At 34.6% G+C, this 23615-nt stretch overlaps 1 protein-coding gene across 2 annotated transcripts in view; it reads left to right on the top strand.

The window, feature by feature from the left end:
- Window positions 1–5394: 5394 nt before the first annotated feature.
- LOC110109987 (cell division cycle protein 27 homolog B) overlaps window positions 5395–23615 on the top strand; it is a 48026-nt gene continuing 29805 nt past the window's right edge. The window contains exons 1-7 of one of the 2 annotated variants that reach the window (XM_020841248.2): window positions 5395–5663; window positions 6056–6128; window positions 12265–12374; window positions 15841–15887; window positions 16925–17022; window positions 20272–20561; window positions 22139–22282. In XM_020841248.2, the coding sequence (XP_020696907.1) occupies window positions 5559–5663; window positions 6056–6128; window positions 12265–12374; window positions 15841–15887; window positions 16925–17022; window positions 20272–20561; window positions 22139–22282 (867 nt within the window). In that variant the 5' untranslated portion in view covers window positions 5395–5558. The remainder of the gene's footprint in view (window positions 5664–6055; window positions 6129–12264; window positions 12375–15840; window positions 15888–16924; window positions 17023–20271; window positions 20562–22138; window positions 22283–23615) is intronic. The other variant, XM_020841250.2, reaches the window with a different exon arrangement.

The following is a 23615-nucleotide window of genomic DNA, read 5'->3' on the forward strand; positions in this document are numbered from 1 at the left end:
CATTTTGCCCCCCCCCCCCTCCCCGCCCCTCAAAAAAAAAATTTTTTTTGCCCTAGTTTTATCAATCCTAAGCATTTTTGCCCATCCCCCACCAAAAAAAAAAATTGTCCATCCTAAAAAAGAAGCTAGATCCGCCCCTGATTGGGTTGCTTGTAGAGTTGAAGCCAAGTTGCTTATTACAGAGAAGATGACCTCAAATTCCGATATTCTATGAAATTAGGGAAGTCATCCAAGATAATTAAAAGAAAACTCAATACTCATAAATTTAGACTTAGGGATTCACCCTTAAATAATTTGAAGTCAATAAATTCATCGAATATTTAGAATTTGACCCTTATAATTTGCTATGCAACTAGCGTAGTTAAAATGCATAATGAATAGCTCTCAATAGGGGTGTCAATTTCGGGTCACGGGTCGGGTTCGGGTCGAACCCGAAACTGACCCGCACTATTAGGGTCAACCCGAACCCGACCCGTGACCCGACACTATTAGGGTCAACCCGACCCGTTTTTAAAAATGGGTCAGTTTTCCTGGCCCGAACCCGACCCGCTTCGGGTCCGGGTCAACCCGACCCGACCTGAATGACCCGTTTCTAACAAGAAAATGACTAATTTTCGGGTCAAAAACGGGTCAAACTCCTCTTTTCGGGTCAAAATCGAGTTGCCGGGTAAAAATCGGGTTTTCGGGTCAAACTCGGGTCACTTTCGGGTCAATTTCGGGTCAAAGGGTTAACACGAACCCGACCCAATTTTTGAAACGGGTCGAAATGCTGAACCCGAACCCGACCTTTTTCGGGTTCGGGTTGACCCTTACCCGAAATTTTCGGTTCGGGTCGGGTTTTCGGGTCGTGTCAAATATTGACACCCCTAGCTCTCAATAAATCGCAAATGTATAAAATTTGTTGATTGAAAACACAACACTGACAAAATAATAGTTCTTACACACTTGTGGAAGTAATGACATGTTCTATGTCTTAATTGACATTTAATTTTTCAACTTAAAGTAGTCAACCAAGCTTCAAATCATGAAGATTGACATATCAAAAACTTGGATCAAAATCAAGGAAATATATTTCCTAAATGCATATCTATCGAGTTAACTATGAGATTAACAAACATAAATATGCAACTAATGTCATTACTAGTTGGAGGACAAGTATATAAGTATGGGATTACTCCATCTAAGGGAGTTGAGCCCTTCAAGAAGTTGACTAATCTATACTTAACAAAATAAATTTTCATAAAACTTCAAGAATGAGTTTCATTTTAAGAAAAAAAAAAAAACGATCTTCAATAATTTTGACTTAAGAAAAATGTTAAATTCAGCAAGAAATTGACCTACTAGTGCCAAAGACCGGCACTCACTCATTTTTATGGAGATCATTCATTCTCAACACATCTAAGGAAATATGTTGAGGCAACTAAGTACATTTGACAAATATATTGGCTAAGCACCTAAGGATAAATAAGCATATCTATAACAAATATAGTTCTTCTTGGAGAATTGATCAAGATGAACCCTAGTGCTTCTCACCCCTTCTTAGCAAAGCGCGAGAGAATGCTTCCAACCTTTCATGGCAAATCATCCGAGACGAACAAATCACTTATTGGAATACCCGAGAACCATCCAAGATCTCTCAACCAACTACCTAAAACATGTTTAACTCATTGTTAATGTGTTTCAACCTAATCAACCCTCTCGATAAAGGCACCAAAACTTACTCAACACACTTAAGCTGACTCATTCTCTCATACTTGTCCTAATAAAGTGCCCAAGGTCAACTCTCTACTTTCTTATGTTTGAGATTGACTAAGACTATTATGTGAAATCCAAATCAACTTGCTTACCTCAGGGAGAGTATGTAACCAAGTTTCCCCAACATAGGCCTTGTTTGTGATAGTCATTCTCGAGACCTTTCAGTTCATCCAACTCCTACTCATCTTTGCCCATACTCAGGCTTATTAGAGACATGCCCAACCATTTCTCAAGGCTCATTTAGCATTGATGTACCAATGCATAAGAACAAATACCTTAGACTTTTCGTATTTGAAATCTATCCAACCTAAACTTAAGACCCGTTTGACACTGCTCAACCAATGCTTAAGGATGAACACTTGAAACTTAACTCGAATGTTGACTAAATCGAGCCAAATGTGAAGTAAGTTTTTATTTAAGAAAAATATTAAAAAAATCTAGGTATTTCAAAATAAATGGCAAAGTTGCTACATGAAACTACAATCACACATCTTCATAGAGAGGTGAGTTTATTTTCTAACTAGCACCCACATCATGTTATTTTTCCACGTGCCACTTTGTAGTGTTAATGAGAGTCATAATTGTGTAATTGGTCTTATACTATAACATGAAGCCATATTGAACTCAAACCAATGGTGTGTTGTTCATAATATTAGCTCACATTGAAGATGTCATCCCGCTAACACATGTGTGCTTACATTTCTGCAAATTAGTTGTCCTACAACCCTCCTCGATCTTTATGCAACAAATATCATTCATGCTTGCTTCCTAAAGAGTTCGCAATAATTATAGTTTAGTGATAAAAAATAAAATTGTACTATTGCTAGTGTGTATAATCCCTCTATCTTATATCTCTTTCTAGCGAAAGAGAAAAGCTTGCTTGAAGGTTACATGGAATCCTAATTCATCTACCATGTGCATTTGCATGGCTTCTTTTGGCCTATGAGCACAAAGATAAGCCTTAACACTTATCATATCAAACAATAACATTGGTAGCTACACTTGCAAGTTCCCATAAGAGATTTCCCTCATCCAAAGCATATAAGATGTTGTGGCACCCAAAATCTCAATTTAAAAAGAATTTTATATTTATCTTTTTAGAATAACAACCATAAGTCCATAACTATCTAATTTCTTTCAATGATATAAATATCAACAAAAATAATTGTATATATCAAAATATCAATATACATATATATTCATTACTCAAAAAATCATATACAATACTCATACAAATACAACAATCTATCTTCTCACTCCTTAATACAAAATAATAACCAAAAGACAAGAAAACCTGAAGACTCCTGTATCTAATCGATCTCACACTCCTGATCTCCTTACTTGACCTGAAATCATTAAGTCATATATAATGAGCTTAAAAATTTGATAGGTAACTAAAATCTTACTACTGCACTCAAAGCACGTAAAAGAAATAGTATGCACGCCATTATTCAATTCATAATAGCAACAATCAATATGATCATGAATATATATAGAAATGATAATACAAGAACAATAAAGCCTACAAAACAATAAACATGTCCAATGCAAAGGCCAATAAAATAGTGCAATATGAAAATAATGAAACATGTAAACTAGTATGGATGTCAAAATAATAAAGCAATAAATATCATTTTTATAAATGGTATATCATAGCAGTGCTATCAAATCAATAAAGAAATTATATAAATCGATAAAATTGAAGTCTCTATGAAGATTCTCGAAATCAGTAATAATGAATTACTATCAAATTCGTATACACATGATTTTTAATTATTTTATATTAATATTAAATCAATATCTTATATTGCATGCCCAATAGCAGTAATCATGTGCTTAATAATAGTAAGCCTGTAAACAATAAATCAATAGCAGTAACAATAATAATAAATTAGTAGTAGTAGTAAACTAGCAACAATAATATTAAAATAGTATGGTAACATAAACCAGTACAGTGACAGTAAATTAGTATAATGACTGCATCCAAATAATAACACAAAACGAGTAAAATGCTCTGGCTTGCACGGTGCTTTTCTAGTACTCAACAATTCAATAATCGTTGACTCAATAAATAGAGTCATCACTAGGCTATTGGCATAATAATCATCTTCTTATAACTCATAATCAATAAATAACATAAACCAGTTAAGGAAAAAATGAAACCACATTATTTAAAGAAAGCTCATTGGCATACTATCATGTACAGGTCAATTAGCATCTAGCCTATGCTAGTAAATAATCATACTTTTTTTATTTTCACACATATTATTACAACAATAATAAAAATCAACTATTATGTAATCACATGCCCATACTCATTCACAATGCTTATATTAATAGTATGCTTGCATTAAAATGCCAAAATTAGTATTCAGCATAAATAGTACAAAACATAATAATTATCATTTTACCCAATGAAATTACAAAATCAATAAGTCAAAATATACTAAATAATTAATAATATGATATACAAAATGTTATGCAATAGAAGTTTACTAAATCTAGGGAAAATATAAAAAAATTATTTTTGGGAGAAATCAAACGATCGAAATAAAAATCTTTGAAAATAAAAATATTATAAAAATTGCCTACAATGATCTTAGCATTCATAAAAATAGTGAAGCAAATTAGCAACTGAAATTTGGACATCTCTCTCCTCTCTTCTATCTGAGGAATTATTAGGTACGGAGTGCGGACGGGAGAACCGTTCGCACATGTTTTTTATATTTATTTTTAATCATATTTTTATATTTATCAAATTTTCAAATTAGACCTACATATAATTTTTTAACAAAAATAAATCTTACTCGATAAATTAATTTGAAATATACATATGCATTTAATAAACTAAATATTTATTAAATAAAATATAGATTATATTAGAACACATAAACAGGAATAACCTAATTTACATTATTAAAATGAATAACCTATTTAAATAAATTAATTATGTAAACATATTTTAAGTTCTAAAAAATAATGCATTTATAAATTATAAATTCTCAATTAATAATAATAAAAATCCACGCTTAATAATCTAGAATTCATAACCTAATTTTTGGAAATTTTTCCCAAAAAGCATTGGTGAATAGTGTGATGTCACGCTAGGAAAATGGGTCGGGTTTCAGTTAGATTTTTCGAACCCGTTTATTGAATTGGTCGGATTTGGGTTGACCCGCGGACTTTTTTTTGACCCATAAAGTGACACATTTAATATTTATTTCTTAAATTTTTTTACTTATGTTCATAATCTTTTTATTTGTTATTAAATGTCATAAGTTTTATAATAAAAAAGTTCTACTTTTTTAATCAAAATAGATTAACGGATTATATTTGAGTCATTTGAGTTACTAGTGAATCCGATTAGAGTTGATACTTTTAACTCATTTATTAAATATTTCAAATTCAAATTAAATTGATTCGATCAATTCCAGATAGGACCCCAGCTTTTCCGTCCACCACACCTACGGTAAATTCCGCTCCCAATTAAACCACAACGGCCAAATCCAATCAATCGAACGGCTATGACGCATAATAATCCACCAAAATTACACCTTATCCAACGGCCAATAATCATCCATCGCTCCCGTCTTATTTGAAATCCTTTTCGAATTCGGGCGAAGCCGAAATTTCCAAAAATACCAACCCAAGCTCATACCCGCTTCTCCCTCTTCACTATTCTCTCTCTCTCTCTCTCTCTCTCAGCTAGTGCAGAACCCTAGATTTTAGAGAGAGAGAAGCTGCATCCCGACGGAGAAGCAAGGAAGATAATTGCGAGGTTGTGCCGAGAGGGAAAAGCGGCCATGGAAACCCTAATGGTGGACAGAGTGCAGAGCAGCCTGAGTCAATTCATGTGCCGGAACGCCATCTTCCTCTGCGAACGCCTCTGCGCGGAGTTTCCCACCGAGGTTGCTTTATCTCCTTGAGATCCCTCCTCTTGCCTTCTTACGAATGGCTCACTTGCTTCCTTGAGCGTCCTGCGCGGCGTTATATCTCATTCGATTGGCTGGTTATATTTGAGTTGTTCGTTTGGCTGTTTGAGAACCTCTTCCTTGTAGATTGCTGGCTCGTTGGGAAATAATGATTTTCATTTGCTAATTGAATATATTTTTGTTTAGCGACATAGCTAATGGGGATGATATGAAATTTTTTTTGTTGCATTCATTTTTTTTTCGTTTTTTATTTAGATTTTTTTAAATTTTAATGGTTCTGTTCTTTTTATGCAAGCTGTAGGGCTGCTGTTGTGGCTTTATGTTCTGGTATATGCTGAGAAAATTGAAGTTTAAACTTTTGAATGCAGCTGAACTTGCAATTGATGGCAACTTGTTATCTGAGGAACAGCCAGCCTTATTGTGCTTACCATGTTCTTAAAGGTAGGCGCACAATTTATTTGAAATTAACTTTTTTTTTAGTTCTTGTGATACTTTTGTCATTACGTTTGAATGTTTATGTTGCATTGGCAGATTGCTTACATCCTCTTTTCCATTGCCTCTCTTATCATCATCTTCTTGATCTTAATCTTGTGTTAGTCTTGAGTAACCATACAAATCCTAAGATCTTCTTTGTTTCCAACATTTTTAGTGCGTTGAGCATGAATTCTTTGCCTATGTGAAGAACATGACTCAGATGGGTCAAGATAAAGGCCAAGTCTTGGCTATTGAGGGACAATCCTTGCAAGAATAACACCGATCACCGTATATCATGAACCATCTATGCCAAATAGAGTGATTTGGTATTTTGGTTAGATGGTATAGACATAATGGCATCCCCTCATAATGCCAGTGGTTTAGCATGTTTCAACCCTAATGCAATGAGCCAATGACCTTCTCCAACCCCCACCCCAAAGCTTGTGCAAAGCCACAAATGTCTCCCCTTGTCATTGTGCACACATTCACTCTGTAAAGAATATGGAGAGATAGCTTGTTTCACTTGGTGAACAACAATATGATGGCGTCCACCATCTTCAATCTTAAGAACATGACAGAATCACTTCTTTGCATGCTTAAGAGGCCTTAGTTGGAGAGCATCGAGACAACAGCATGCAATGGACTATTTGTTGAATCGATGCTATCAAGTCCCTTGAAAATGTTTTCAATGCTATTTAGGTTTGCACTTTGCAACAACATTAAGTTATTTAGTTTTGCGATTGTACTAAATGAAATTGAGTCGGAACTTGCTTAGCTCTAGCTCATTTGATAAACCCATATTTGAGCCTGACTCGTGCTCAATTCAAGTGTGATGCAATCAAAAATTTGGGAAGGGCCCCAAATTTTTGAATACAAAAAGAAGATTATTCCTATAACTTAGAAGATACACAAAAGAACACAAAATAGACAAATAAACAAGAAAAAAAAAAACAACTTCACTTTAATATATATAAAGACTTACAAACTTACAAACGACAAAATAAAGACACTACGACTTTCCTAAAACTGCTTTTCATTCCTTGAGAAGAAAGATACAGGTGAAGTGGACCTTGCAGATAGAAGGAGATTAGTAGCCGAGACGAAACAGGAATAACTCGCAAGTTATCCTAGAGGAGAATAAGAAGAGGTGAAGGACATAGCTCGCAAGCTATTCCGAAGAAAGAAGAAAAACCTCACAGGTTTTTGACTCCAAAAATATCATCATAACATTCTTTCTCAACATAAAACATCTCCTATTTATAAGACCAAAGAGGGTAGCCAAACAGCCCTATAAAACCACTAATTAATCTCATTAAAATAGGGAAATAGAAGGTCATAAGTCACCAAATAGAAGACCAAAAAATAGCAGGAATTCTGCACAAAAAACAGAGAGGCCGTCACCGAAATCCCCACCCAACATCCACCAAACGGCATTAAATAAACCTATTAGATTTATGGAAATGAAAGGCCAACAGTCATAACATATCAACCCCCCCAAACGGTACAGCAAAACAGAGAAGAAAAGCCATAGGAACCAAGCAGCAGCCACGGGAACCCAAGGGGCAAGGCACGGGAAAAACAGCCAGCACAGAGAATCAAGCAGCCAGCCACGGGAAGCCAAGGGGCAAGGCACGGAAAACAGCCAGCACAGAGAATCAAGCAGCCATCCACGAAAACCCAAGGGGCAAGGCACGGAAAAACAACCATCACAGGAAAATGAGAAGACAAAGGGGAGGAGAAGATACAAAGTCCACTACAAAATGAATTCAAGACTAATAACAAACCTTTATGAATTAATGAGCTAGGAAGTGCAATTAATCCCCAATCATTGAGCTAAAACTTTAGCTCAAGCATTTATGAGCTAGCACCAAGTAAAATTCATAATTTTGAGCTCAAAACCAAGTAGCTAAAGGCCAAAATCGAGAGCACCAGCAACCCAAGGAAAAACAAAAAAGAAAAATTTTTTTTTGTTTTTCACCCCCCCCCCCCCCCCCCCCCCCCTGCATGCATCAAAGTGTATGCAATAGTGTTTGAGTTTGGCTCATTTAAATCCTGGTTGTTTGAGATTAGTTTGAGCTTGATTAGAGTTTGATTAAAATTGTGATTATCAAGTAGCATGTTTGGACAAGTAAATTAGTCTTATCAAACCAATTAATAGGATGCACTATTGAGCTATTTGTTAGCTTACCAAATGAGCCTTATTAAGCCTATTGACGATCAAAACTATTGTGCATTTTGTTAGCTAATCAAATGAGTCTTATCAAGCATTTTAACAAGCAAAATGATCAAACAACTTATTAGCTAACTGAACGAGTCCTATCAAACAACATCTCGATTATTGAGTTCTAAATGAGCATATTATCAAGCTTTAATTGAGTATTTTAACGAGTCCGTTGATTAGTTTTATATGACATTATGCATGATCATAAATGAATCGAGTACTTAAATGCTCAAACTTATTTATTTAGTTAATTAAATGATCATGAATGAGCTTTAACTAAACCGAGTCTTGAGTAGTTTATTGAGTGTGTTGGTTCATTTTTGTGGCCCTAATTCTATTCTGTGTTTGTTCACATGGTTGCCCCATGGAAGTGTTTGTTCACATGGTTGCCCCATGGAAGCATCGATTCCTTTGTCAATTTTTGCCATTAACTTGTTACACATTTTGCAAGCTCTCAACACCTGACGATGAGCTCATAGAATTTTCCCCACTTGTGGCATGACAAGATTGAGTCTCTTTGTCATTTTCCTTTGGTTCCAGAAGGAGAGGCTTGAGATCTACGGATTGCCAGCTAATAGTGGTAAAAAATTGTCTTCATGATTGTCCAAGAAATTGTCTTCATGATTCTATTGGATGGGAACTTCCATGCTTCACTCATCAAGATCCATTGATTATTTTTGTCCAAAAAAATTTAGAAGGTTAGTAAATATATAAATGTGGTGGGTTTTGCCTAAGGATCCCAACAATCTAAAGCAAAGAGGTTGCATTTCTAGATGATTTTCATAGAGAAGCTTCAAGAAGCTGGGCATGATTTTAGCCTCCTTATCAAACTTCTCTTCTAAAAGATAAGTAAAATCATCCTTTATGCTAAATATTGCAATTACACTACTCTTGTTCAACCTTAAAGTCTATTAATGAGGCATTTGACTAGACTCGAGACTAGAGTATTGCTAAGACCAACCATCATATTAAGAATTGTTGTATGCTAACAACTTGTGAGTAGGAAAGTTGATTCCTTCTCCCCAACCTTGATTGGAAGTTGGAACCTTGATAAGGAAGAGACCATTAATTCCAAACTTGTGCAAGTGTTAACAATGCTTCTCAAAATTGGTGCCATTTTGGGTGCTAGGGAAAGATAAGTGGCCAGTAGAGCCAACCTGTAAATGCTCTAGTTGGGGAAATCTTTTTGATGTATGTTGCCACTTTGATCCTTTAATCATTTGATCATCTTCTGTGATGATGATCTAACATTTAGTGGTAAACCTTACAATGACCTTACTATGGTAAGGCTACTCATCTCTAACCAGCATATATGATGAATTTTGATAAATATTGGATGTTTAGTTTAGTTTATTTTCTAACAAACCTTTGAGATGGGGAACATTGAAGACGATTTTAAGACCCATGAGCAGTCCTTCACATAGCTTTATTGGAGAACAACATGGATTGGCAAAGGTTTTTTCATTTTGATTCCTAAGGGGTGATGATTGGTTGATGCAGACTTTCATGGAAGTCTTCCTTTTCATTTGACCACCATCTTGTTTTGAGATATCTTTGATTTATCATTATTTAATTCCTTTCGTGCAGTTGTGTAGAATTTTCACCTAACAATAAAATACTTGGTGTCTTGAGCAATCAAAATCTATGATGACCTCATCCAACTCCTGTGCATGATATTTGAGGGTTGTTCAATCTTGATGTCCCATGGCCCTCCAATTTGGTCCCAAGAAGGAAGGAGGCAAGGGCATGGCATAGGATAATAAATGGAATCAACTTCATAGTTTTTTTTAATGAAGTCAGTGAATCTCATTTTGGAGTAATTTTATAATTTATTTCTATTTCATTCTTGTATCTTTGTCATTGAGATTTGAGTCAACCCAAATGTGTTTTCTCATTTTTTTTGTTCAGTCAAAAGTAAATAAAGTTTTTCTTAATGGAATAAAGGCATATTTGTACATTTTTTGAATGGGTAATATTTCACCCAACATTCTAACCTATAAATATGCCATGGTTTATTGCCCTCAATTGTGTTTTAGGGCATCACTAGTTGTGTCTTGGTCATCACCAAACTTTTCTATGGCACACTCAATTGTGTCTAGAACATCACCCATAATTGATATTGAAAAAATAAACATGAACGTGGTCAAAAGTAAGAAAGGGTTAACTAGGATTTTAGAGAATTCTTGCAAGAATAACAAAGTTATCTCCTTAAGCATTGAGTGCTTCTTGAAATATTGGAGACCAAATCAGGCACCTAAACTTTTGCAAGGGCCAACAACATTCAGCTACTATCCTTGCTAATCAGATAATAAAATTACTGTTTGTTAGCTGAGTTGGCACCTAATGCTTCTAAACAATGTAAATGATAGGAGTTTTCAGATTTTTAGCACGTTCTTGTGTAACATGTCTAGGAGTATGACATTGGAAGGAAATGGGCAATTTGATATTTAGTTTTCTCAGAGGTATAAAACCAACAACCATGTAACTATAAAGGCTAAACAACATCACACTTAATTGATGCAGTAAATTAAAATCAACTGTGGTCAAAAGTAAGAAAGGGTTAGCTAGGATTTTAGATATCTCTTGCATCAATAACAAAGGTCTTCTCCTTAAGCATTGAGTTCTCCTTCAAAACATTGGAGGCCCCAAATTGGTTGCATAAACTATTGCAAGGTCCAATGACGTTCTCTTGCCATCCTTGCTGATTAGATAATAAAATCACTATTTATTAACTTAGTTGGCACCTAATGCTTCTACAAAACATAGATGGCTGGAGCTTCTGATTTTTAGCATGTTCTTGCGTAACATGTCTAGGGCCTAGGGGTATGACATTGGAAGGATGATGAACAAGTTGACAATTAGTTTTCTCAGTGGGATATAATAAACAACCATATAATTATAAAGGTTATAAGGAGGATGGAGATGGAAGTCGCTTGTCAATAATTTGATGGCTTGCATGTCACATCTTTTGTACCCATGGTGTTAGTGGAATCTCAATTGGTACATGCGGTTTGTTCATCTTTTAACATAGGTTATAACTTCCTATTTAATTTTTAGGATTTGATTTGAGTCCATTGGTTCTACTATTCTACTCTTTCAAGGAGTTTTATTAGACTCATTAGTGTTGAGATAAGTTGCATGCTAAGATCTTAGCTCTTCCTCTTGAATGAACATGGTCCAATTGGGCCCGAGAGCTTCACATGGAGAATCTCTTTGGCGTTCGTTGTAGCAAGATCGCAAGTTGTTTTAATTGATAGTTATTTGAAATGAAATCATAATTAGCTTGGTTGCGCTGAGTACTAGTACTACTAGGTAGTAGGACTGTAGTAAATCTTATAAGTAAATACCCCCAGCTCAGGGACCAAGGATTGAAACTTGATTTGCAAATTTCTACTTGAATATTCAATATTGTAAGCAAGTTCTAACTATCATAAACAATCTGGGTATCTTGTCGTCCAACGTCAAGTTTCTCCACACTCTCTTCTTCTCTCTCGATCTTTGCAACATTGCTTTGGAATCTTCATATTAATAAATTCTCTCATTCTCCTCCTCATCCCCATAGTCTCTTCTTGTTCTTGTGCAATCTGAAGGAATCAAACAACTGTAATTCTTTGAGCTTGATTGGGCTCTAACATATTCTAAACCGTTGTAACCTCTTGTACGTTGGTATGCTGGAGATGAAGTCAAAATATAATACTCCTGAACTATTCAAATGATGCCATTTAAAAGATACGATCTAGGACTCATATGCCGCTCATATGAAGATGTTTTTTTTTTCTTCAAGTTGGTCATACTTTATCCTTTGTGCATTTGTTATGTAAACTTTACTTTGCTGTAAAATGGAACTGATGGAAACCTTCTTTCTGCGGTATTTGTGTGAAGGGAAACAGATGTCTCTATCACGCTATTTGTTTGCACTATCATGCTTCCAGATGAATCTCCTGAGGGAAGCGGAAGCTGCCCTGTGCCCAGCCAACGAACCAAACTCCGAGGTAATGTGGTTTTTTTCCACTGTAGAAGTTGTCCTCTAATTTACTGAGTCTGCTCCATAGCGTTTGTCTAACAAATCACGTTTAGTATTCAATGCCAGTTATTGAAACATTAAGAACTTGCTGACTGTCCCAGTAGACATGCCAAGCTGCAACAGAAAAATTAAATCAAATTACATTTAAAAATTCATGCCACTCAAAGTTCTTTCCATAAAGTTCAATGTTTTTTTTAATTGAAGAAATCGAGCTATATTTAAAGACATCACATGATGTAGTTTTTACTTTCCTTGAGTTTATTCCATTTTGATTCCGTTTTGTTTCTGCAATGCATGATAATTGAACACATTCTTTATTCCATCGAGATCATTTTTTATGAAAGAAACAATTCTTGCTAGTCCTTTTTTTTTTGCAACGTTCAACCTTTTTTTTTGGTTGCTTAAGGAACTTACTGTATAGTAGAGGTACTGCATGTTGAACAAGAGAATCCCCTGATCTGTTTTTGCTTCATTTGACTTGCTTTCTGTTCCTAGATATGAAATGTTGAATTCTGAAAATTGGTGAAGTTGCGTACAAAGCAGACCTTGATAAATGAATAAATATCGATGCGTTGGATCTTGATGAATGAACAAGTGAAAATTTATGGTTCTTATATATTTACTACTTTGTTACTTACAGAGAAGTTAGCACATCATCGTTATCAAACATATCTAACAACTTGAAGTCAAGTTTATGAATTCTCAAGTTAGTACATCATCATTATCAAACCTATCTAACAACTTGAAGTCAAGTTTATGAATTCTCATTTCCCATTCTTTCATTTTGAGTGTAATAGCAGGTGTTAGAAATAAAAGGACAAAATAACAAAATCCACATTTTTCATGAAAATAACTCATATTTAGGTTCAAAAACATCCCATTACCCTTCCCTAAACTTATCTCAAAGAAATATTAAGTTTTCTCAAAATCCTAATTTTCTTTCCTTAGTGAAAGCTCAAGGAAAAAGAAAGGAAACACTTGCAAACAACTTACCTTAGCCTTCCCTTAGTTTTCCCTACAAGCTCCTCCACGAACTGCCGCCGGAAAACGCTCCCAAGCTCTCCCGTCGCCGCTCCTATCCGACGCCTTCTCCTCTCCGCTCGGTTTGGGCCGCAAGAAATAAATGGGGGACCGAAATGTTTCGATCCCCTAATAAGAGTGGAATGCTCTCTTATTAAGCCTATTTACCTAAAAGCCCTCACTTAAACTCTTCTCTATTCAAATGATACCAAGGGCGAAGTCGTCATTAAGAGTTTTCCGGAAATTTTAACTCCCAAAGTACTCAAAATTCGATATAGGTTTTATACATCATTTCACTCAGAATTTTGCGCTCTATATTATGAAATTTATTGCGTCAAATTCCGACGGCTTTGAAATTTTCACTTAAAACTCGTCGCGACGCATCGAAAAGCGTGTGGAGTCTAAAAGGACATTTTTGCGGATTTTACAGTCTCAATCGATAAGTTAGTCGTTGTAGGATGACAACTCCATGAACAAAATCTATCACATGCTGCATGCCCCTCTTAGGAGATAAGCAGACTAGTAAATTGGTAAGGAAAACATCTTGATAATGTTGTAATAAAGGATGAACCTTTTTTGGTATATGCTCATTTTACTGATTTTCTTCTAACACCAGGAGAGCATATGTGGATGGGGAGTCTTGCGTAGCTATCAAGAACATCGTTTTGGGGACTAAATCAATTCTAACTTCCTTTTTAATCTTATTGTTTAAAGGAATCAATACTATCTTATTGTTCTTATGCTCTAATGTATAAACATTCATGTAACTGTCAAGCATGGTGTGCCTATCGTATGCCATGGTTGATCTAATAGTAAATGTTAGGCATCCATTGGGATAATGTTGTATCAAATCTCCTCTAATATGTGAAAAGATTGGTGTAGCTCTTGTGGCAGATAAATTTTGAGAGAATCGCCTTAGATGGTTTGGTCACATAAAACATCGGCCTTCCGATGACTTGATTAGGAGAGTAAATGTATTAGATTTGACCTATGTTAAGAAATATAAAGGTAGACCTGAAAAGATTTGGTTAGAAAATATTAGAAATGATTTTTTTTATTAGATTTAAATAAGAATTTGACTCTTGATAGGATACAAGGGAGAAAAATGATTTATATAGCCAACCCCAAGTAGTAGGATAAAGGCTTCATATTGTTGTTGTTGTAGAGAATTGAACTAAACATCGTTTCAAAATTCTAATTTCATTCTTTTGTGCGAGTAAGGCTTTGGATACTTTTTTGTAGGAAGGTTTAACTTTTTCACTATCTTCGTAGCACCACATTTTCACAACTTCTCTTGTTAATAATGCAGTTGTAAAATTTTCCTTTTATGATGCACTTTGTATGCAAAATTTTGCGGCGAAGCCATTGCAGTTATTAGCCTATAGGCCTGCTCAATGCTTGTCGCATAATAAGTAGTTGTTACTCTTTGTTCTCGAATTCTTCTGGAACTTCTTCAACTAAAGATATTAGACGGCAATTGGTGCAATTTGAAGCAGCCCAATTTTTAAGCACCAAAATTATTTGATTAGTGGGGTTTTAATGTTTGTCGTGCTTGGTACTACTACTCGCAAGTTGAGATCTGTCAGAATGGACAATTTTAGATGGGACTTGCTATGATCTTTAACAAGTTACATTTTCAAATTTACTGGACTCTTTTCCCTGACTTGAAGAAAACATTTTAGTCAATTGTTATTGCCGTCCAACTCTTAGCTAGTTTGGTGACATCTGAAAACATCCAATATTATTTTAACCGCTCTGTATTAGCATTTAAGGGATGCAAGCCGTCAATGGAACATGAAATTGTATGTTCCTTGGCTCAATCACATCACATTTTAATATTAGTTGTTCAAATTCGGATACATACTCTTCTACAGATAAACCCTTTTTTGAATTCATATATCTCAGTCTATTGTGTGACATAGAATAGTCCATTTAAGTTAGAAGCAAATTTTCCTAAGCTTTGCAGATTTCCTATTTGGAAGGTCAAGAGAATCTCATTATCTGTCTTTAAGGCGGCCCATGAATTAATTGCAGGCCAGATTGAGGATGCTAATATTAGAAGACATGTTGAAGGATTTTTTTTTTTTTTTCATCTTTTGGAATTTTCATTTAATTCCTCCGTGCTAATGAAGAATTTATATGTGAGCGTATATTTTAAAAATCTTTGTATGGATTTTTTTTTTCAAATAGTCAGTTTTAATCAAATTTGAGACCTGTGAAGCATGCTGAGACCTTATATGTGCCTCTGTTTGCATATTTTTGTTGAAATTTTTTTTCACAGGTACTTTGGTACTTGTTCTTGTTTTTTATGAAGAGATACTAGTGCATGACCTACAATAATTATTCCTAATTTTTTCATGATTGTAATTACTCTTTGCAAATGAATAATGGAACTTTTTTCACCATTTATTCAGGTTCCAAATGGGGCAGCTGGTCACTATCTTCTTGGACTTATTTACAGGTTATTTTTTTGTTCAAACTCCATTGATAATGTAGAGATGATAACTTTTTTGGTTAGACGTGACGGTCATTGAAATGAGCTAGATATATAGCTTTTCTATCTTGGTTTACTAATATATATGGGAATCCATTAAACATGGACTAGATATGGGATAATGGATGTAATATGCTGAGCATCATATGCCCAATAGATTGCGTGAAAATCTGGACACCATTTTTGTTGGGATATGGCAAGACACATCATGCACATGAATTAATTCGGAAAAGATTAATTTGTTGGTCAAAACAGGTCCATCCTACAAAATTTCCTCTATCTACTTGCTCAGTTAGTGTTTCAACCATGAATGATCTGATAGAAGTATTATATGGCTATGCATGCATCATCTTATATCCTGTCAAGATTTTTTCCTCCAATGCTAGACTTATCTGATTTCATACTTGTGCATCGTACAAGCAGGGGTAGCCATCTCAAGTGGAAGTGGATAAAATATCACTTGTTGATTGATAAAAAATATCCTTTAGCTTGTCAAGTTTGTGCATTGGGTTACACTCTGGCAGCTTACAACAGCATTCGTGTTATTGTGTTGGCCATGTGATGTGGCCTGCTGAAGTACCTCACAGAGAGAGAGAGAGAGTAGTTGGGGTTTAGGAGGTATCGTTGATGGAGATGACCTTGTGCTAGAATTTGGCGTTATGTATTATTTGGTTTTGAGTGAAATACCATTTAGTTTAAGTTATTGATTTTTCATGGACAAATATTCCTTTGCATTCACCTGTATAGAAATGAATGATTATGTATTCATAAGCATGCAAATATTTTAATTTTATACTTCTTCTTTTGATACGTGCATTTACAATGCCTTAATTTTGATGCCATGCTACTTATTCAATTGTTTACCTGATGATTTTTTGTTACAAAGATGCCTAATCTTTGTCTACCCATACCCTTTTCCTTCTTACTTATCCTTTCTTAAATTAATTTTGATCCATCTTTTGTCTGTCAATTTACATGACATTGCTGTTATCCAAATTGCTTAGATACACAAGCAGAAGGGCATTTGCCATCGATCACTTTATGCAGGCGTTGGCTATAGATCCTCTTTTATGGACTGCTTATGAAGAGCTGTGTGTGCTAGGTCAGTGCTGGCATCTTTTTTGATGAATTATCTTAACAAATCATTTTTCTTGCATGTTTGAGCAGTTTAAAGTTCATATATTTTTGTGTGCAGATAATGATGAGTCATGTTGTGTATTTCTTGCTCTTGTTTTCTTGACATAATCTTTCCATCATAATGAATTGGCAAAGTGCATTATTATGTTGTTGAATGTGTCATCGATTGGTGCTCCCCCCTAATGCAGTTTATAGTGTATGAATCTGTAGGGAAATATTGTGAAATTTTTGAAGAGGCTGAGATAAATTATGGAAACTTGCTGTTTGATGTTGCTCAATTGGTTAAATATGCAAATGCGCATGTAATTTCTTTTTGTATTTTTGTTTTGTTTACAAAAATGGTTGTGCTGATTGAGATTTTTTAAAAAATAATCTTCAAGTTATGTTCTCATGGCTATCTTAGGAAGAAGTGAAACTCCTTGCATACTACCAGATAACTAACATAGTTAATGGTTGTCATTAGCTTGAAAACCCTGCTCAAATTATCATTTAATGTTCTGTCAGCTGTAATGGCAGTACATAAAAAAATTGTGATGTTAGTACTATTATGATATAAACAACACACCGTAATTGGAATGACTTTGGAAGGGTGCTTTTTATGAAGCTTATCTAGCTTTCCGTCACCAACTTCTTTATGATTCTTAAAAATATTGCTCTTTTGTTTATTTTGAAACAAATTTTTAGATTATGTTTGCTGGTTAATCTACTATAACTTCAAGCTAACCCATGTTCTGATCTGTTTATTGAGAAAAATAGTAGATGTTGGAAATTGTAATGCTGCAATTTTATATGTATGATTCAGATTGTCTGTGTGGTGATTTGCAGTAGCATTCCATCTCCTGCAAGATTTAATTACATGGATGTGGATATAAATTTTGGAGATAGCTGATTGTGGATGTCCTAGTAGTGCATGATTCTCTGCTTTGCATTCTCATAACTAAATTTTCCCCCCTCATCTATCCACTTGAACTCTAAATACTTTTCCCCAATAGAAAATCCTAAAATTACCTTTTATTTAGATATTTCAAGAGATTTCCTTTTAGAATTAAAGATGTAACGAAGTTGTGATCAAATAAAAATATTGAAAGTAGACTTTGTTTTGTAATTTGTCTGCTTTGTGATCGTATTTACCTTAACCAGCTCCAACAACAGTACTCACATAGTCACATGCCAGATGTATAGGGGCCAGATGAAATTTCGTAGCATTTTGTGCTTATTCTTAGATTTTCTGCTGCTAAATTAAACTCGATTGTGGGAATAGCGATTTAAATTAACTTGGTTGAACTTAAGCACCCAGTGGTTTGAATTAGCTTTACTCTCATTATTTGACACTTGACATTGCCGCAAATAGAGATTGCAAGCTTGATTTTGTCAACAAACTTACTTTCTCGTCTCAGGGAGATGGCAGTTCATGTGGTAGTGACATTTGAAAGTGATGTTACTTTCTGTGGTTGTTGAGGGTGTCATAGGATACAACAACATGAACAAATTAGATGTGCCCTAAGGATCGATACGCAGATGAGGATAAAAATCAACGTTTTGAAAACTGGATCGGACCGGCCGGTCCGACTGGTTCAATCATGAACCGGTCTGAAGGCCGGTCTGGTTCAGCCTTGAAAACCGGCTGTGCACCAAGCCAGCTAGAACCGGTTTGAACCACCGGTTCAACCGAAAACCTGTCCCGGTTTTTTAAAATCGGCCGGTCCAAATTTTTTTATTTAAATAATTAAATAAATTATTTAATATTAAATAAATGATAAATTTAATCAATTAATATAAATATTATATATTAAAACTCTTAAATGGACGATATATTAAGACTATGATTTTATTAGTATTTGCAACATTTTCACAACCACGGCTCCATATGAGCTCATATCATGTGTAAAGATAAAAAGCTATATAAATATGTTAAATACAAACAGTATCTTATTCTTTACATAACAATTTGCATCGAGATTATCATGACAAGTGATGTGGTGACTAAATCATACAAAACAAATAAGGAGCTTATGATTTGACATGTATAAACACTGAGTATCAAAGACAAAAACATCTTTTTTTAATGGTTGTGTATAAACTATTTCTATTTTTTAATTATTAAAAGCTACTAATTTAATTTTTTTTGTCAATGATATTGTGAAGTATTTTTTAGTTTGATACAATATTTTATTTTTTTATCATTTTTTTTATAAGTTAATGTGATTGATATATATTATAAAAAATGTTATATAATTATAATAATGAATAATTGAGTTTATTTTATTTTTGATTTATTTTGGGAAAGTATTTTACCCTTATTTAGTTAATAAATATTTTATTTTTTATTTAAATATTATAATTTATTTATATTTATAAAAAAAATAATTGTTTAATTAGTGGTGAAGTTTTATATGATATCATTTATTATCTAAGATAAGTAATCTAAATTAACAATAATTTATATTAAGTAGTATATGTTAGTTATATTTCATTATTATTTACATGTTTAGTAATTATTTATAAATATAGTTATTATTTATTACATTATCGATTGTCGAAAACGGTTCGATCGGGTTCCGAACCTCTCCTTCGTGATCCGGTATCCGTTGTCGTCTGTCCGGTTTTTCCATAACCTTGGATAAAAATGATTGGTAAATGTGAAAAAGCATTTAAATTTCATGACATTCCCGGCCTATGTTGAAATTCCCCAATGCATATATTGACAATATTCATTTCAATTTTTATGTCATAATTTTGCGTGGACTCAACTATGGATCATACTTTCTGTATGCTTATGTGGTGCGTGCTTGAGCACATTTATGTCTTCTATATGTGTGGATGTCTCTATGTTCGTGCACTTGTGCCTGCGTGAATGTGCTTATGCCCTGCTGTGCCCTAATTAGCAATTAAGTTGCTACATCTGACATTCAAGGTTAGTAGGGTGGCATTTGAGCTTTTTCTTTTTATTGGACATTTGCTAATATCATCTCATGAGCACATCAGGCATCCTTTAGTCAGCTAGGAAACTTGCTTTGCTCGCTTAGATTGCATGCAAACATTATGGAAGTATTTATGAGCTCATTATAGTTTTTTTCTACTTGTTTCTAGCGCATCCAGATTTAGAGTGTATTTAGGAAGTTACCAATGCGAGAGCAATTTTTTTCATCAAAAAAGGACGGGGCTTTGAAAGTGTTATTTTTTATATTATTTAACGCATGGATCTGTATCTCAGGTGCTGCGGAAGAGGCAAATGAATGCTTTAATGATGCAGTTGCTGTTCGAATTCAGCCACAGTATTTCTTTGAGTCAAGTTCTCAGAGCATGGATGGAGCTAGCGAGGATCATAGCATACCTTCTAGTAGGACAGTGGGCTCACAAGATAGTCCAAAGCAATCAAAGCAAACGCATGCTACTAACAATATCCCTTGTTATCCTCAGGGTGTAGTAACTACATCCGTGCAGTCAGCTAACTGCGTACCTTCTAATTTATCACTGTATAACACACCTCCACCATTAACACAGGTAGCATGAGTTCCTTCTATTACAATCTTTGATGTTTTCTCTAATCGCTGGTCAAACTTTACATAGATTAATTCATTATGTGATTTTCAATCAAAGTTTTGAAATTCTTCATTCTTGTCAACATTGAATTTCACGTAATTTAGTTCTCACTTACTGTAAATCAAACACTTATTCCCATGAAGCCCGACGAGAAACAATGGAGTGGTCTTAAATAATATTTTAACATAAGTTTTTTTCAAATCATTATGTTAAACCAAATGAAATTAGTTCCATGCTACCAACAAATACAGACTCACCCATACACATTCTACAATGTCTGCTGACAAGCTTTCTGCAGGCAATTTTCTTTCATTTTGAATGAGTTTTTATCCTTATCTTTGAATTTATTATATTTAAGAATGAGGATATAGATGTAACTATAACTTTTAGAGGACTAAGTAGAAAAATGTCTTAATAATAATATGTGATGATGGAGCATCTCTGAGACATAAAAGTTCAATAAACAATGCAATTAGGTTAACTTCACTATTTAGAGCTGAGTGGTGGGCAGTGAACAAGCCACATATAACCAATATGAGTGTGACAAAATGACAGTGTTTGTATGACTTTGTGGCAAAACTAGGAAGGTGTTATTTAAAAATGATTTTGTTAAAGCAGATGGTTTGAGTAGTTTAAGTGCCGGTAATAACTTCAGTGGTTTGGGCATGAATGACAAGATAGAAACTGCACCAATTGGAAGGAAATTAATTTTGACAAATTAAAAAGAAAAAGGGATGTATTGAAGGTAACATGAGTAAACATGAGTAATGGTTATACATAAAGATTTGTTCAAATTAGATTTAGCACTTCAAGCAACACTGGCAGGGACAAAATGCGGATTCATAAAACCTATCCCAAATAGTTGGGGTACAACAAGTGGTGGTATTGATGATGATGATTTGTATACTTCATCCTGCTTATCTCTTTCCATGCAGAAGAATTTGCATTTGTGTATCCTTGCTTTGTCTGAACCCAAATAAGTATATGCTTAAATAGCATGTTCATTCAAATATAGGTGGAATTTTTAACATGTTATACTGGTGTGACTTCTGATATGAAATCCCTCAATTTTGAAAGTATGTCCCGTGGAAAGAATTTTGTATGAATGACAAAAATAAAACTGTAAAAGTTTTGTTGTCTTTTGTATTAAGCATTTCTGTTGGAACTGTGACACATGCTGATTCTCGCTGCATTGTTCAACTAAACAGACTTTGGCCAGACAATTTTCTTTCTCGTCCCATCTAGACAAGGTTTCTGATTAACAGTAATTTTCTTTCCGTACATGCCCTTGTTTTTCCTGGTAAAATCACCAAAATTGTCTTTAATTCTGGGAATTTTTTTTGCCATTTCTGTCATGATAAAGCAAACTTAGAATGTTAAAGCTATTCTGCATGCTGTCACAATTTGATGCCTAATTTGGACCATATTTAGATAATGTCAGTAATGCTGAGCTGTATATATATATATATATTCTTCTACTTTATGGATCATAAGCTGCTGGATCCTGCTGTTCATTGTTTTTTTTCTTTACTTTTCAGCTATCTGGTATTGTTCCACCACCTGTATATAGAAATGCATACTTGAACGCGTTAGGTGGTGATGGTCCTTCCAAACCTAATGCTCATGCCACCATTATTCAGGCTCCAAGAAGAAAGTTCATGGATGAAGGGAAACTTAGAAAGGTTAGCTTGTTTTCTTTATCATCTTCTCTCCTTTTCGATTTCTTATTGCTGCATTTCCAATGAATTAATGATACAATATATACATAGAGATATAAATGCCTACAAAGCAACAGGGACAAATATTGAAAACCTAGGGCCTAAAATGCACTAGGCAACATGTCATATTGAGAATGTATAGCTTCATGCCTATGGCAATTGATTGTTTGATGCATATCAGCAGGTTAAGAAACTAAAGGTCATAGCGCGAGCATTAAATTGTCATGAGGAGCTTGGAAATTTTTAATTATTCTGACTTGAACAATGTTTAGAATAGTTGAAGTGACAAAGCTATCGGAAGATGGTTATCAGTATAAAGGATGAAGATAGAATCTAAATGAGACATGTATCCTTAAACGTGCCCTTTCTAATTCAAAAGAGGATGCCCAATAATGCTTTGACTTGAGGGTTGAGGCATTCCATGGGGACCATCCTTGGACTAGTAGATCTGGTTGGACACAAATTAACTTGCTTAGCTTGATCTGTTTTGATTAGGCTTTCATCCCATATTTTTAACTAAGGGCTGTAGCTACCAATGTTTAAAATTGCGTAATCGGGTATCGAGGCATTTTTCGTTTGTGAGGCGAGGCGTAAGCCTCAAGGCGTTTTGAGGGAGGAATATGGTCAGAGGGCCTTTACTTCTTGAAGCTAGACCATTCAATGTGATGAGGACATCGTCAGCAATGTCGACACATGTACCATTATGAGATGCTGGAGATCGACGACCACGATCATGAGCTGTATTTTTATCATTTTATGTAGTAGTTTATTTAATTTTATATTTTTCCTCTTTTGCCCTTATGGGTATTTAGTCACTATTGTAGCCCAAGGGGCATTTTAGTCTTTTATTTTCTTTGTTATTTTGGAGGCCTATATATGGCCCTTTTCTTATGCAATATTTAGTTTTTGGATGAATGAAAATTTGCCACTTATGTTCTCTTTGTGAGTTCACCCTCCTCGATCTCTTAGTGAGTTCGTAGGAGAACTAGATCTCTTTGTGAGTTCACCCTCCTCGATCTCTTTTGCCCTTTCTTTCCAAATTTGGAAAATTCCATATATGGAAATTTTTTTTATGAATTCAAATTTGAAATAATTTGATTTGGATTTAATTACAAATTTTCCTAGTCATCATCCTTGTTTGGAAACCCCCTCCCTCTTTCCCTAACCCCTTCTCCCTCTACTCATCCCGTCGCCCCCCTCTTTGGCTCCCCATTAAACATGTAAGCATGGTAACCTAGCTCTGATACCAAGATGATGTGAAACAAACCCGTTCAGGAGTTACTTTAAGAAAATTAAA

Source organism: Dendrobium catenatum, unplaced genomic scaffold (assembly GCF_001605985.2).
Source record: "Dendrobium catenatum unplaced genomic scaffold, ASM160598v2 fragScaff_scaffold_1676, whole genome shotgun sequence".
In the NCBI taxonomy this organism is placed as follows: Eukaryota; Viridiplantae; Streptophyta; class Magnoliopsida; order Asparagales; family Orchidaceae; genus Dendrobium; species Dendrobium catenatum.